Source organism: Plasmodium falciparum (genome assembly GCF_000002765.6).
Source record: "Plasmodium falciparum 3D7 genome assembly, chromosome: 5".
Lineage (NCBI taxonomy): Eukaryota > Apicomplexa > Aconoidasida > Haemosporida > Plasmodiidae > Plasmodium > Plasmodium falciparum.
This window is the reverse complement of record NC_004326.2, coordinates 31,621-48,598: the sequence shown is the minus strand read 5'-3', so window position 1 is coordinate 48,598 and position 16,978 is coordinate 31,621. Positions and strand designations below refer to the sequence as shown.

General features: G+C 20.3%; 3 protein-coding genes and 2 pseudogenes across 3 annotated transcripts, besides 2 other annotated features; all 5 read left to right on the top strand.

Annotated features, from left to right (window-relative positions):
* Positions 1-837: 837 nt before the first annotated feature.
* On the top strand, positions 838-5,272 carry PF3D7_0500800 (mature parasite-infected erythrocyte surface antigen; the record flags this gene model as incomplete). The annotated part of the gene is made up of 2 exons (XM_001351531.1): positions 838-987; positions 1,118-5,272. 2 exons carry the CDS (start codon positions 838-840, stop codon positions 5,270-5,272), a joined length of 4,305 nt encoding a protein of 1,434 aa, XP_001351567.1.
* A 1,923-nt stretch (positions 5,273-7,195) lies between these two features.
* Positions 7,196-7,470, top strand: PF3D7_0500700 (annotated as a pseudogene).
* Positions 7,196-7,470: a sequence feature (rifin, pseudogene).
* Positions 7,471-8,110: 640 nt separating this feature from the next.
* On the top strand, positions 8,111-9,156 carry PF3D7_0500600 (annotated as a pseudogene).
* Positions 8,111-9,156: a sequence feature (stevor, pseudogene).
* A 1,878-nt stretch (positions 9,157-11,034) lies between these two features.
* Positions 11,035-12,135, top strand: PF3D7_0500500 (rifin; the record flags this gene model as incomplete). The annotated part of the gene is made up of 2 exons (XM_001351530.2): positions 11,035-11,103; positions 11,275-12,135. The coding sequence occupies 2 exons, from the start codon at positions 11,035-11,037 to the stop codon at positions 12,133-12,135; spliced, it is 930 nt and encodes a 309-aa protein (XP_001351566.2).
* Positions 12,136-14,220: 2,085 nt separating this feature from the next.
* On the top strand, positions 14,221-15,543 carry PF3D7_0500400 (rifin; the record flags this gene model as incomplete). The annotated part of the gene is made up of 2 exons (XM_001351529.1): positions 14,221-14,274; positions 14,473-15,543. 2 exons carry the CDS (start codon positions 14,221-14,223, stop codon positions 15,541-15,543), a joined length of 1,125 nt encoding a protein of 374 aa, XP_001351565.1.
* Positions 15,544-16,978: the final 1,435 nt, after the last annotated feature.

Genomic DNA, 16,978 nt, shown 5'->3' with positions numbered 1-16,978 from the left:
TTTCCTTTTTTTTTTCTATATTTATATTAATTTTTTAGTATGATGAAATTATCTAAATTTATATTTTTTTTATATATATTCTTGTAAATATTATAAGTATGTAGAAAAAATAAAAAATATATATTATATGTAATTAATTATTTCTGCATGTAGAAATAATTTCACCTAGTGTTATTATTAATGTTTCTTTAAAATACTAGTATGAAATTAATTTAAATATGTTTTTTTATTTTATCCTTATATATTTTGTTATTATATAAATAAAGGAAATGTTTTTTCTTTGTTTTTTTTTTTTTTGTTTTTTTTTTTTTTGTTTTTTTTTTTTTTTGTTTTTTTTTTTTTTTGTTTTTTTTAATGTATTATTATATATGTATGAATGATATATATTTATTTATAATATTAAATAGAAAGTAGCATCATATATAAGTTTATAAAAGCTTCTTTGTGTATTTCCACATTGAATATGATTTTTTAGTCTATTCTCATAGTTTCCGAAGGAGTATATATAAATATAAGTATTTAACTATGTTAATATTATATATAATAAAAAAAAAAAAAAATTAAAAAAAAAAAAAAAAAAAAAAATAATAAAATAAAATTGAAGAATAATATTAATGACTACATGAATAAACAATATAGTTGTATGTTATTTTTAAGGTTTTTTAATTAATTTAAAAAAAAAAAAAAAAGGATACAAATAAACTATTTTTTTTATTTATTATTTTATTTTTTTATATTTTTTTTTATACTTTTATTTTATTTTAATTTAATTTATTTTATTTATTTATTTATTTTTTTTTTTATTATTTGTTTCTATATAAATTTTTATGGAAAAATATGGAGGTAATTTGTAGAAATTTATGCTACGATAAGAAAAATAATATGATGGAAAATGAAGGGAACAAAGTGAAAAAAGTGTATAATAATTCTTCTTTAAAGAAATATATGAAGTTTTGTTTATGCACTATAATATGTGTTTTTTTATTAGTAAGTTGCTAAATAAATATATAAATAAACATACCTCCATACGTGCATACATATATATATATATATATATATATTTAATGAAATGAAAAAAAAAGTATATTTATTATCACCGTAATATATTTTTTTATAGGATATCTATACGAATTGTGAATCACCCACCTATTCATACAGTTCAATAAAGAATAATAATGACAGATATGTAAGAATTTTAAGTGAAACTGAACCACCGATGAGTTTAGAGGAAATAATGAGAACATTTGATGAAGATCATCTATATTCTATAAGAAACTATATTGAATGTTTAAGAAACGCTCCATATATCGATGATCCTTTGTGGGGTTCGGTTGTTACAGATAAACGTAATAATTGTCTTCAGCATATTAAATTATTGGAAATGCAAGAATCCGAAAGAAGAAAACAACAAGAAGAGGAGAATGCTAAGGATATTGAAGAAATAAGAAAGAAAGAAAAAGAATACCTTATGAAAGAATTAGAAGAAATGGATGAATCCGATGTAGAAAAGGCATTTAGAGAATTACAATTTATTAAGTTAAGAGATAGAACTAGACCTAGAAAACATGTGAATGTAATGGGAGAATCTAAGGAAACAGATGAATCTAAGGAAACAGATGAATCTAAGGAAACTGGTGAATCTAAGGAAACTGGTGAATCTAAGGAAACTGGTGAATCTAAGGAAACTGGTGAATCTAAGGAAACTGGTGAATCTAAGGAAACTGGTGAATCTAAGGAAACTGGTGAATCTAAGGAAACTGGTGAATCTAAGGAAACTGGTGAATCTAAGGAAACTGGTGAATCTAAGGAAACTGGTGAATCTAAGGAAACTGGTGAATCTAAGGAAACTGGTGAATCTAAGGAAACTGGTGAATCTAAGGAAACAAGAATATATGAGGAAACAAAATATAACAAAATAACGAGTGAATTTAGAGAAACAGAAAACGTGAAGATAACAGAGGAATCTAAGGATAGAGAAGGTAACAAAGTATCAGGTCCATATGAAAACTCAGAAAATTCCAATGTAACAAGTGAATCTGAAGAGACCAAAAAATTAGCCGAAAAAGAGGAGAATGAGGGAGAAAAATTAGGAGAAAATGTTAATGATGGGGCATCAGAAAATTCAGAAGATCCCAAAAAATTAACAGAACAAGAAGAAAATGGTACAAAGGAAAGTTCTGAAGAAACAAAAGATGATAAACCGGAAGAAAATGAGAAAAAGGCAGATAATAAAAAAAAAAGTAAAAAAAAGAAAAAATCATTTTTTCAAATGTTAGGATGTAATTTCCTATGTAATAAAAATATTGAAACTGATGATGAAGAAGAAACGTTGGTAGTAAAAGATGATGCTAAAAAGAAACATAAATTTTTAAGAGAAGCTAATACTGAAAAAAATGATAATGAAAAGAAAGATAAATTATTAGGAGAAGGAGATAAAGAAGATGTTAAAGAAAAGAATGATGAACAGAAAGATAAAGTATTAGGAGAAGGAGATAAAGAAGATGTTAAAGAAAAGAATGATGAACAGAAAGATAAAGTATTAGGAGAAGGAGATAAAGAAGATGTTAAAGAAAAGAATGATGGAAAGAAAGATAAAGTGATAGGATCAGAAAAAACACAAAAGGAAATTAAAGAAAAAGTAGAAAAAAGAGTTAAAAAAAAGTGTAAAAAAAAAGTAAAAAAAGGAATTAAAGAAAATGATACTGAAGGTAACGATAAAGTGAAAGGACCAGAAATAATAATTGAAGAAGTAAAAGAAGAAATTAAAAAACAAGTAGAAGATGGAATTAAAGAAAATGATACTGAAGGTAACGATAAAGTGAAAGGGCCAGAAATAATAACTGAAGAAGTAAAAGAAGAAATTAAAAAACAAGTAGAAGAAGGAATTAAAGAAAATGATACTGAAGGTAACGATAAAGTGAAAGGGCCAGAAATAATAACTGAAGAAGTAAAAGAAGAAATTAAAAAACAAGTAGAAGAAGGAATTAAAGAAAATGATACTGAAAGTAAGGATAAATTGATAGGACAAGAAATAATAACTGAAGAAGTAAAAGAAGGAATTAAAGAAAATGATACTGAAAATAAAGATAAAGTGATAGGACAAGAAATAATAACTGAAGAAGTAAAAGAAGGAATTAAAGAAAATGATACTGAAAATAAAGATAAAGTGATAGGACAAGAAATAATAACTGAAGAAGTAAAAAAAGAAATTGAAAAACAAGAAGAAAAAGGAAATAAAGAAAATATTCTTGAAATTAAAGATATAGTAATTGGACAAGAAGTAATAATAGAAGAAGTAAAAAAAGTAATTAAAAAAAAAGTAGAAAAAGGAATTAAAGAAAATCATACTGAAAGTAAAGATAAAGTGATAGGACAAGAAATAATAGTTGAAGAAGTAAAAGAAGAAATTGAAAAACAAGTAGAAGAAGGAATTAAAGAAAATGATACTGAAAGTAAAGATAAAGTGATAGGACAAGAAGTGATAAAAGGAGATGTTAATGAAGAAGGTCCCGAAAACAAAGATAAAGTGACAAAACAGGAAAAAGTAAAAGAAGTTAAAAAAGAAGTAAAAAAAAAAGTTAAAAAAAGAGTAAAAAAAAGAAATAATAAGAATGAAAGAAAAGATAATGTGATAGGAAAAGAAATAATGAAAGAAGATGTTAATGAAAAAGATACCGCAAACAAAGATAAAGAGATAGAACAAGAAAAAGAAAAAGAAGAAGTTAAAGAAAAAGAAGAAGTTAAAGAAAAAGAAGAAGTTAAAGAAAAAGAAGAAGTAAAAGAAAAAGAAGAAGTAAAAGAAAAAGAAGAAGTAAAAGAAAAAGAAGAAGTAAAAGAAAAAGAAGAAGTAAAAGAAAAAGATACCGAAAGCAAAGATAAAGAGATAGAACAAGAAAAAGAAAAAGAAGAAGTAAAAGAAGTTAAAGAAAAAGATACCGAAAACAAAGATAAAGTGATAGGACAAGAAATAATAATAGAAGAAATAAAAAAAGAAGTTAAAAAAAGAGTAAAAAAAAGAAATAATAAAAATGAAAACAAAGATAATGTGATAGTACAAGAAATAATGAACGAAGATGTTAACGAAAAAGATACCGCAAACAAAGATAAGGTGATAGAACAAGAAAAAGAAAAAGAAGAAGTTAAAGAAAAAGAAGAAGTTAAAGAAAAAGAAGAAGTAAAAGAAAAAGAAGAAGTAAAAGAAAAAGAAGAAGTAAAAGAAAAAGAAGAAGTAAAAGAAAAAGATACCGAAAGCAAAGATAATGTGATAGTACAAGAAATAATGAACGAAGATGTTAACGAAAAAGATACCGAAAGCAAAGATAAAATGATAGGAAAAGAAGTAATAATAGAAGAAGTAAAAGAAGAAGTTAAAAAAAGAGTAAACAAAGAAGTTAACAAAAGAGTAAACAGAAGAAATAGAAAAAATGAAAGAAAAGATGTGATAGAACAAGAAATAGTAAGCGAAGAAGTTAACGAAAAAGATACCAAAAACAACGATAAAAAGATAGGAAAAAGAGTCAAAAAACCAATAGATGATTGTAAAAAAGAAAGAGAAGTACAAGAAGAATCTGAAGAAGAGTCTGAAGAAGAGTCTGAAGAAGAATCTGAAGAAGAGTCTGAAGAAGAATCTGAAGAAGAGTCTGAAGAAGAATCTGAAGAAGAGTCTGAAGAAGAATCTGAAGAAGAATCTGAAGAAGAGTCTGAAGAAGAATCTGAAGAAGAGTCTGAAGAAGAGTCTGAAGAAGAGTCTGAAGAAGAATCTGAAGAAGAATCTGATGAAGAAAAAAATACATCAGGTTTGGTACATAGAAGAAATTGTAAAAAAGAAAAGAAATATAATAATGGAGAATTAGAAGAATATTATAAAGAGAAACAGAATGAAGAATATTTTGATGAAGAATATATTATTCAATCAAAAGAACATAATACTTTGAATACATTCCCAAATATGGCATTAAATGAAGATTTCAGAAGAGAATTTCACAATATATTAAGTATTCATGAAGATACAGATTTGATGGAACTAAAAAGAATCTTATATAATTTATTTTTAGAATATAATCCACATATGAATAATAAACAGAAAGCAGAATTGGATAAGAAATTTAGTGAAATGAATGTGGTACATCAAATATTAAATTATGAAGAGAGAATACGCATGTATGAAGAAAATGCAGCACGAGGAAGACTAAATACAGTTATTCTGGATCCAATTATTACATTTAATGTAATATTCGGAGATGATACAATGTTTAAGTTTATTGATGAATAAAATTATATTATTGAGTTTTTTTTTTTTTTTTTTTGAAGGAAAAGATTATTTGATTTCAACTGTATAATAATATGATGTGTTGTCGTCGGTATTATAAAAATAATGTTAGGAAATAGGTATGAAAATGGAAAAATATTAAATTAGTTATATGAATTACTAAAATAATGATTAGACTAATAGAGGAGCGATAACGAATTATATATTGTTCTGAATAAAATTTTTTTTTAATGAATTTTGTATGTACAAGGGGAAAATGAAATTCCCGGTGTTAAAAAAATGGATACATATAAAAGATATTATGTGAAAATATAATTATTTGATATGTGAAATAATTTTGAGAAAATATGAAGATCATTTTTTTTATGTAGTGAATAAAATAATATACGGAGAGTTTTTATATTATTAAAGATAAAATTTATGTTACAAAAAATAAATTAGTTGATAATTTAATGTTAAAGAAAAAGTACTACACATATTATGTGTTTTGGTAACATTGGATACTCAAATGATGGTTAATTATATATTTTTAAGAATTTTTATTTTTGTGTGAGTATATTGAATATTTTAAAAGCTTTTTATACAACCAAATACATATTATACATATATTGGAATAATTTAATATTATATATAATTTTTTTATAATATATAAAGAAAAGCAACAAATTAATGCAATTTTTTTTTATTTAATTTTTTTCTTTTTTTTTTTTTTTTTTTTTATTATTATTTTCCTATATTATTTTAATATGATTCATTCAATATAAATTTTGCTCTTGCATATTTTTTTCTTTTTTCATTTTTTTTTTTTTCTTTTTTTTTTTCATTTAAATAAAATACTGCTTTGAAATATAATTTCACATATGCAAACTATATATATTTTTATAATTTTATCTTTATAAAAAAAATATTTATATATATATACACATATATATATTATGAGTTCTATATTCATATTTTAACCATTTAGAAATTTGAAAATGAGATAAATTTATTGAGAGAAAAAAAAAGAAGGAAAATATTGTTAAAATTTTGTAAATAATTATACACTATAATAAAACTATGTATAATTTATTCGTATAATTGTCTTTATGTAAAAATATAATATATATATATTATATTTTTATTTTATTAAATTAAATAAAATATATTTATTAAAATTATGTATTCTTACAAAGGAATATCTATCTATTTATTTATATTTTTTTTTGTTTTCAAAAAAATTAAGGAATTATATTCTTATATATATATATATATATATGTGTTACATTTTTTCATATGTATAAACCACATACATAATAAATTATTATATAAGAGTGTTATATTATTGAGGAATTAAATTTAAAATATAAAATAAATTCTAATGTTATTTTTAATATAAGTAATATATATATATATATATATATACCATATTGTATTTATAAAGAATGATGGTATTCTATAAATTATTAAAGGAAAAACTTTTTAATTTATAAATATTATTTTATTTTAAAAAAATAATTTATTTTTACAATTTATATAATAGTATTTCAAATAATTTATACAAACCTAAAGGCATATATTTTTAAAATCATTTTATAATATGTACATAATAAAATTTCAGGTTTAAACCATTTTATAATTATTATAATTATTTATAGTAATTAAATAGTTAAATGTAATATAATACTTCATTAAATTACTTAAGTATTAAATAAATATATTTAAAACTTATTAAATATTATATGAATATTTTTAAGAATAAATATTAAAAAAATTTCTCATCAAAAAATAAAATGAATGATACGATTAAAATTAAATATGTGATATGTAATAAATATTAAGCTGATAAAATAGACATATAATTTTGTTATGGAATATATTTCTGTATAAAAAATTATAATGGAAAAAAACGGAAAATAACAAAAAATAACGTTTTATTGTAAATATAAGGTTATATATATATGTACATATTTATATGTATTAATTTCCGTTTGAGGTGCATCAAAAAAAAAACAGAAAAATCACAACATACCTTATACACGAAATAAAAAATAATCAATATCTAAACCAAGAAAAACTTTATGTGAATGTGAAATTTATGCACCAAATTAAAAGAAGTAATAGAAAAATTTTTTCTGAAAACAGCACAAAGATTGCATGAACATGAAGAACATATATAAGAAAATCGAAAACAGTGTAAAAAACAATATGATAAGAATATAAAAAAAAATCATACGAAAAGTTAATTTTGAAAAAAAACTAACAGAAAACTTGTCAATATTACATATTATTATAAATCACAACTATTGTCAGCTTTTAAAGAATTTTAAATATAATATGTTAGGATATTTATTATATATATATATATATACTTTTAATTGTTATGATACAAATATATATATGATTTAGACATATAGCTTATTTTCTTTACACATTTATGTATTTTGTAACAAAAATATATTATTAATACTTCTTATTATATAATATATATATATATATATATATATATAATGTATATTTGAATATATTTGGAAATTATTTTATTATAATTTATTTATATATATGTAATTGAATTACTTTAATAAATATTAATAAATGTAAGGAACAACGAATGAATCAATGTTATGTATTAAATATATATTTTTTTAAATTTCACATTTGATCTCTTTAATATTAGTTGAATATTCGTGAAAAAGATTTGTATATATTTGACGAAAATATAAATATGCAATATCCCAAAATTATAATGAATGATTATTTTATATATTCATGATAAGATTAAGATAGAATGAGTTATGTTGTTTTATTTAAATTAGTTTATTTTTATTGTAATAATAAAATATAATTTTTTTTTAATTGAAAATGAATATATATTATAATAATATGTTAGTAATGTCCTTTTTATTGAATGTTTTATTGTTATCAGATAATGTAAGAAAGAAAAATAATAAAGGATATATTTTTATTACAGTGGCATGAATATATAATACGTTAATAGATTTTAGTATTGTCCATATATATATATATATATATATTATTTTGTTCTTTTTAGGTAAATAATCAAAATAAAAAATATAATGTAGGCTATGTTAAAAATAGCACACGAATGATAATCATGAAATCAAGGCGTTTATCTGAAATCCAATTGCCTAGGTGTCCACACTATCACAATGATCCAGAGCTTAAGAAAATAATTGACAAATTGAATGAAGAAAGAATTAAAAAATATATAGAGACTAATAATTCTTTTGAAGAAATACATGAATTATTAGGGTAAGGAAAGAACAAAATCTTTTTATGTGAATGGTATGAAGAAATCCTCGAAAATGGAAAACGAATTATTGAAAAAACATGATGATTCAATTCGTGATAAACATAATGTTATGTTAAAATTAGAATTTTACACAAGTGAAGATATAAAATTAAATGATAAATCTTGTGAATATCAAAATATAAAGATATCGGGAGATGAATTGGCTTCATCCCATAAGATACATGATAATTATTTAGATAATTTAAGAAAGGGTTGCTTTGGAGGTGTAGGTATATGTACATTGTGCTCTATTCTTGTGAGCAATATTGGTATTGGATATGCTGTGACTGCTGCTAAAGGGATAATTACCAATTCTTATTCTTTGGTTATTGCTGATAAATTTGCAAAGGTTCTTGCTGGTGTATATTTTTTTTTTAGCTCTTCTATTGAGAATGCTGCTGTTCCTATTTTTAGTCTTTTTCATTGGGATGCTATGAGAATAGCTAGTACTGCGACTACAGCTTTTTTACCTTATGGTATTGCAGCTTTGGTATTAATTATATTAGTTGTTGCACTTATAGTATTATATATATGGTTGTATAAAAGACGAAAAAAATCATGGAAACATGAATGCAAGAAACATTTATGCACATAATTTATTTTATAAAATATTGATGATATTTGTTATTATGTTTATATTTTTTTATCTTTTGTAATAGTTTTTTTTCCATTGAAGTTTATATTATAATATTTATTTTAAAAACTTCTTTTCAATTTTTATATTAAATATATATTATACAATTAAATTAAAAAATTATTTAAATATTAATCATATACTTAGTAAATGCCACATATTTATATATGATAGAGATGTTTCAAAAATATATTGTATTATATTTAAATCAAATAAAAGCTAATCATTTTTTAAATAGTAAGGTTTTTTTCTTTTTAAAATATTATATCTTATTAACTTTTGCTTTTTTTTTTTATTTTATCTTAAAAAAAAAGGTAGACAAAATTTTCATAATGAAAAAAAAAGAATATTCAACATTGTTTATAAAAATATTTTTTCTATCTAAATATATGGTAACATATTTTCAAATACCAATAATAAAATAAATTAAAAACGTTTCTGATTTAAGAAACAAATGAATGAAAATACCATATTTTAATGTCAATCAATTACGTAATCATTGGAATAGATATTATATGTGTTTTTTTAATTATTATAAACTTTTTACATAAAACATTTATTTTTTAAACATAGTACATTATGAGTCAAAATTATAATAATAACGCTGAATATATACAATTCATAAAATATATATAATAATGTTTCTCTCAAATAAATACATAATATATGTCAATAGAAATAAAAAAAACTTTAAACACAATTTTGAAAATTTTTAAAAAGTTAATGTTTTTCATAAAAAAATATGATCGAAAAATATAAACCATGTTACAATCTTTACTTTCAAATATCACAAAATAGAAAATTGAAATAATATATATTAAAATAATAATAATAATAATATTAACATATTATCAGAATATTACCATCTTAAATTATTAATATAAGATATTTGTATAATGTACAAAACTATATAAAACTATAAACATATAGTATTTTATTATATTTATAATTTCTCGCATCCTTAAATTATTGTTTTGTTTTTTTTTTCTTTTAATTAATAATAAATATATTTATTTTTCTTTTTGTAATAATTATATAAATTAATACTTTAGTAATATATAAATAAACGTTTTAAATGATTTAAAATATTTTTGTATAAAATGATAATAATAATAATATTTATAATCAAATAGATAAATTAGAGAGAAACGTATAACATACAATTTTTAGGAAAAAAAAAAAGAAAAAAATTATAAAACATAAAAAAAATTCTATTATTAAAAAATATAATTACTATTAGTTTGGAAAAATGTATGTTTGTTATATTATGATAATCAATTTTTATTGTAAATTGTTTTATATAATTGAAATGATACCATGTTTATGTTGGAATATGTATTTCACATATATATATATATCGTAATACGTTCTTATATACGTATAGTACAACTTTAACAATTATTCTCTACACATTGGTATATAATTTACAACACAAAAAAAAAAATAGTTGTTTGTAACTATAGTTTTACTTATATAAATGTTTAAGAACAAAAAAAAAAAAAAAAAAAAAATTAATATAACAATATATCGTATGATATAAAATTAGATTATATTAGAAATTAAAATTCAAAATTATAAAAAATGTAAAAGGTTTTATTATATTATTTTTTTAAAAATATTAATTAATAGTTTTTTTTATTTGTTTTGAATAAAAGGGAAAATTAAGGTTGCACTAAAAAAATATCTTTTTATAATGGGAAAATAATTGTATATTATATTATAGAACTATAATAATATTTTAGATTAAACATATGTAATTCTTTTAATAAAGCGCAATACATTTTTATATATTAATTATTATGATTTTAATCATAAAATAAAATAAGTATGGCAATAAATATGAAACTACACTGCTCTAAAATATTATTATTTTCGCTTCAATTAAATATATTGATAACATCATCATATGTAGGAATAAAAAAAAATGATTATTATTATTATATATATATATATATATATATATATGTAATGTTTTATTATTTACTTCAATATAACATATACATATTATTATAAATATATAAAATCATAAATTACAATTAAATATAACATACATATATATATATATTACATTTCTTATAGGTAAATAATAAAAATAAACCATACATCACACCACATACATCTGCTATTACATCAAGAGTATTAAACGAATGTGACCTATATATGCCCAATTATGATAAAGATGCGGATATGAAATCTGTGAAGGAAAATTTCGATCGACAATCATCACGACGTTTTGAAGAATACGAAGAACGTATGATCACAAACAGACAAAAATACAAAGAACAATGTGAAAAGGATATACAGAAAATTATTTTAAAAGATAAAATCGAAAAGTTATTAGAAGAAAAAGTAGAAAAATGTTGTCTTATATGTGGGTGTGGGTTAGGAGGTGGTGTTGCACCATTTGTTGGATTATTTGGTGGACTTGCTGTAAATGAGATGAAAAAAGCTGCTGTGGTTGCTGCTACGGATGTGGGTATAAAAGAAGCCATTAAAGAAGTCGGAAGTATATTTTACTTAGCTGATGGATCTACTATGGAATGGACGAAAATGATTAACGCAGGAAATTATAGTCAAAAAATGTCTCTTGTAGAGATAGTGACCATTCTAAAGAATAAGTGCGAGGAGGATGAAGCCCTTGCAGGTCCGTTATTTTGCAAGGCTTCAGAAGCTGCAACTGAAAGTGGTGAGGTTTTTGAGTTTAGTGGAAATATTTCTCGAATGGCAGCAAATGCTGCAGAAGCTGCTGGAAATGCAGCAAATGGAAAATATGCAGAAATGACAAGTGTTGGTACTATTTGTTCTAATCCTGTTGTAATTTCTGCTATAGTAGTAGTGATTATAGCTGTTATACTTTTAATTATTTATTTAATTTTACGTTATAGAAGGAAAAAAAAAATGAAACAAAAACAACAATACACAAAATTATTAAATCAATAAATATATGGTTTAACAATATTAAATTCAATTTAATATTTTGTGAATTTTAAATTTATAATACAAGGATATTAATATTATTAAATTCTAATAACATTAAATTTTTTTTTTCCTTATAATTTTTTTTTGTTTATTCTTATGTGGTTATTAAATTGTTTAATTTATATTTATTTATTTTTTTTTTAGTCTAACGAGTGTAAATTATATATTTTTTTTAAATGAACAAGCTATAAATATATATATATATATTTATTATACACTATTTAACAATGCCTCGGAATATATATATTTTAAATTCTTTATAACAAATAATATATAATAAAATATATTATAGAATAAAAATATTATATTATTAATCTTATTTTGATATATTATTTTTAATCTAATTATATTTATATATATAAACTAATATAAATAAATATAATTTTAATAAATGACATTCATCATTATCATTTTATTTTTATAATATATATAATGAATATTTATTATTATTTTTCATTACAATGTCCTGTGAAATATAAGATATTATGTTAATTATTTTTTTTTTTTTTTTATAATTTCCCTTTAAATAAAATAAAATGTGTATTATTACAGAACAAATATATATATATATATATATATAATTTGTATAATATACAAACTACAAAACAATTTTCAAAACGACCTATCGATATATCGAATTATCAACACACTATAATAAAATAAATATGAATTAACTTAAACGTACCATAAATATTATTATAAAATAGTAACAATATATTATATATTATAATTATAATTCTATTATAATAATTATATTCGTATGATATACTTTATATTATAGTATTTTACTACATATAATTAATATAATAGGAAATTTTAAACAATATATGAATATTAATAATTTATAGAATATTAAAAATAAATATATATATAGTTTATTTATTCTATTAATATAATATTATTAATACATTATTATTATTATTGTTTTTATTATAGAATAATAAAATTACTATAAGATTATATATTAAAAAGTACTTTAAAAATACATCTATTACAATGTAATCCTACAATTAATTTCTTATGTATTGTACAAATAATGTATGATATTTGATATTATATAAATATATTATATATATTTAATATTTTACAGATAAAAATTATAAATATATTAAAATTATATTATTTATATTTATACACAGAAATTTAAATTACAATATCTCACTATCTGGCATGTTTGGAAAATCTTTATATTGTATTCGTGCAATAATGGTACACTTATAAATTATTCAAAATTTATAATTTATTATTTTTTAATATATAATTCATTTAAATATACTATTAAATATATATATATTAATATATTATTATTTATAAATTATTATAATATAATTAACATAAAAAATAGTAGATACAATAGAGAGTTATTTTTATTGGTGAATACGTATTAGGAAGAAAAATTAAATAAACTAAAAAGATAAAATATAAATAATAAAATACGCTTGAAAATTATTTTATTATATTAGTTTTAAGATTAATATTATATTTTATAAATTACAAGAAAATTTTGTCTTTAGTTCCACCATAGTAATTATATTATAATATAATTTATTTGATAAAAATCATGAGAGCTATTATGATATATATGTGGTATACAACCATAATAACTATTGTTCTACACATTTTTATGTTATTTGCAAAAAAAAAAAAAAAAAACACAAGTTGTTTGCAACTGTCGCTTTATTTGTTAAGTATATTTATAAAAAAAATTTTAATTGTTATTTATTATTTGAAATAAGATTAAATTTTATTACATATTAAAATTTAAAATTATAAAGAATGTATATATTCTGATATATTATATTTTTAATTTTAATTTTTAATTTTTAATTTTAATTTTTTTGTAATGGAAGAATTATTCAGGTCCAATGGTGCAATATATTTTTGTAATAGAAATTAATTGTGGTATATTGTAAAAAATATAATAATATTTTATATTGAGAATAATTTATAAACAAAAAAATACATATAATAAATTAAAATATTTTATGTTTTTTTATTAGTTATAATTTTTATCATAAAATAATATAGGTATCACAATTAAAAAAAATGAAGTTCTCCTATTTTAATATATTACTATTTTCCATTCCATTAAATATATTGGTAATTCAATGTCACATATGTATAAAATATTGATTAATATAATTATAATATATATATTACGATAGCATTTACATTATTATAATATCTATATATAATATATATATATGTAGTCAAAAATTACATATTTATTATAAACATATATAATTATGAATTACAATTAAACATTATATATATATATATATAATTAATACTTTATAGATAAATGACCATAGTAAATATAGCAGCTGTAAACATACATCAAACAGTAAAACAACAAAACCACATAGATCATTATACGAATGTGGATTATATTCACCGGCCAATAATGATAATGATCCAGAAATGAAAAGGGTGATGCAACAATTTGAGGATCGTACATCACAAAGATTTCACGAATATGACGAACGTATGCAAAGTAAACGAATGCAATGTAAAGAACAGTGTGATAAAGAAATACAAAAAATTATATTAAAAGATAAATTAGAAAAACAAATGGAACAACAGTTAAACACATTGGAAACAAAGATAGATACCGATGATATTCCCACATGTGTTTGCGAAAAATCCTTAGCAGATAAAGTGGAAAAAGGTTGTTTACGATGTGGGTATGGTCTAGGAACTGTTGCACCAACGGTTGGATTAATTGGTGCAGTTGCTGTGCATGTGTGGAAACCTATGGCACTTGAGGCCGCTATTGAAGCAGCTATAGCTAAGAGTGCTGCTGAGATTTCGGCTGCCGCTAATGCTGCAGGTATTCAGGCAGGTAAGATTGCAGTTATTGAATCATTAAAAAAATTGTATGTAGATTATTTTTGGCCTGAAATGTCGAACTACATTCTTAATATGAGTCATTATAATGGTGTCGCAAACCTTACTGCATTTATTCATGAACCTAAATTTAATGTCTGTAAGGATGCCGGTGAAGTTATTCTGGATAAATGCAATGCATTTGATATGGGTTTTGGTATATTAAAAAAAGATGGTGTTACTAATGGTCTTCTACCGAAAGATGCCGTACCAAGAGTGTTAAAGGGAATTGTTGGACAAGCCGAAGGGCCTGCTAAAGTCGCTGCTGATGCTGCTAGACAAACTGTTACTGCTGAAATCACAGAAAAAGAGACTGCTGCGATAAATACTATATTTATGAGTAAGCAGACTGCAATTATTGCTTCTGTTGTTGCAATAGTGGTCATAGTTTTAATTATGATAATAATATATTTGATTTTACGTTATCGTAGGAAAAAAAAAATGAAGAAAAAACTCCAATATATAAAATTATTAAAAGAATAGATATATAATGCTCAGATGTTTAAAGTAATTTAATGTATTGTGTATTTAGTATTTAATATACAATGATATTCTAGTAATAATGTTATTTAAATATTAGATTTTTATAGCTTGTTGCCTTATATTGTTTTATTATTATATGATTATTTAATTATTATAATTTTATATATAAGTTTTTTTTACATTAAAATATTATATATATATATTTATATTTATATAATTTTAATATATTAGATAAAACCTTAAATAACTATATAATTATTATTTTTTTCATATGTAATTTTATATAATGGAATATGCTATACCATATAATATTTTTATTGTTCATATTATACGAAAATATTTTCCACGATATAATTATATATATAATAAGTATTAATAAAATATAAAAATAATACAAAATGTAATATAAACAGATATTGTTTTAATATACAAATCCTTTTATTTTTATTATAATGTATAATATATATATTATTTTAATTGATACATAATATAAAATAGTATTATTATTTATGCTTTTAATTTTGCCTACTAATAAAATAGAAAGATTTTTCCTTGTTACACGTGGAATCATACCAAGAATAATAAATGTATATAATTATTAAATAAAGACAACAAAATAAAACACTGAACAAAAAACTAAATATGTAGTTATATTTATAATAAAATAATAAATGTGAACATATTTTTCAATAGGTATACCTTTAAAAAAAATAAAAAGAGTTTTATGCAATAAACATGTTTACATTACAATAAAATATCTCTATATTTGTATATATTTATAAATATTTTATTATTCCTTTATTATTATAATATATATTAATAATATAATAGGAAATATAAAAAAAAATATATATAAATATTAATAACTTGATAAATATTAAAAATAAATATATAGGTAATTTATTTTTTTTCTATTAATATAATATTATTAATAATAAATAATTATTATTGTTATTTTTATTATATAATAGTAAAATTACTATAAGATTATTTTTAAAAAGTACATCTTTAAGAAAAAAAATGAATATAATGTAATGATACAATTAATTTCCTATGCATTGTACAAATATTATGTGATATTTTGTATTATATAAATAAAATTTATATATGTAATATTTACAACATATAAATTATTAATACGAAATATTTATATTCTTTATATTTATACACAGAAATATAAATTACAGTATGTCACTATGTGGCATGCTTGGAAAACCTTTATATTATATTCTTGCAATTATAGTATATTTCTAAATTATTCAAAATTTATAATTTATTATTTTTTTAATATATTATTAATTTGAATATGCTATTAATTATGTACATATATATATATATATATAATATTATTTAAAAATTATAATAATATAATCAAGTAACATAAACCAAAAGATACAATAGAGAGAATTTTTGAACATAGTATAACGCTCAGAAG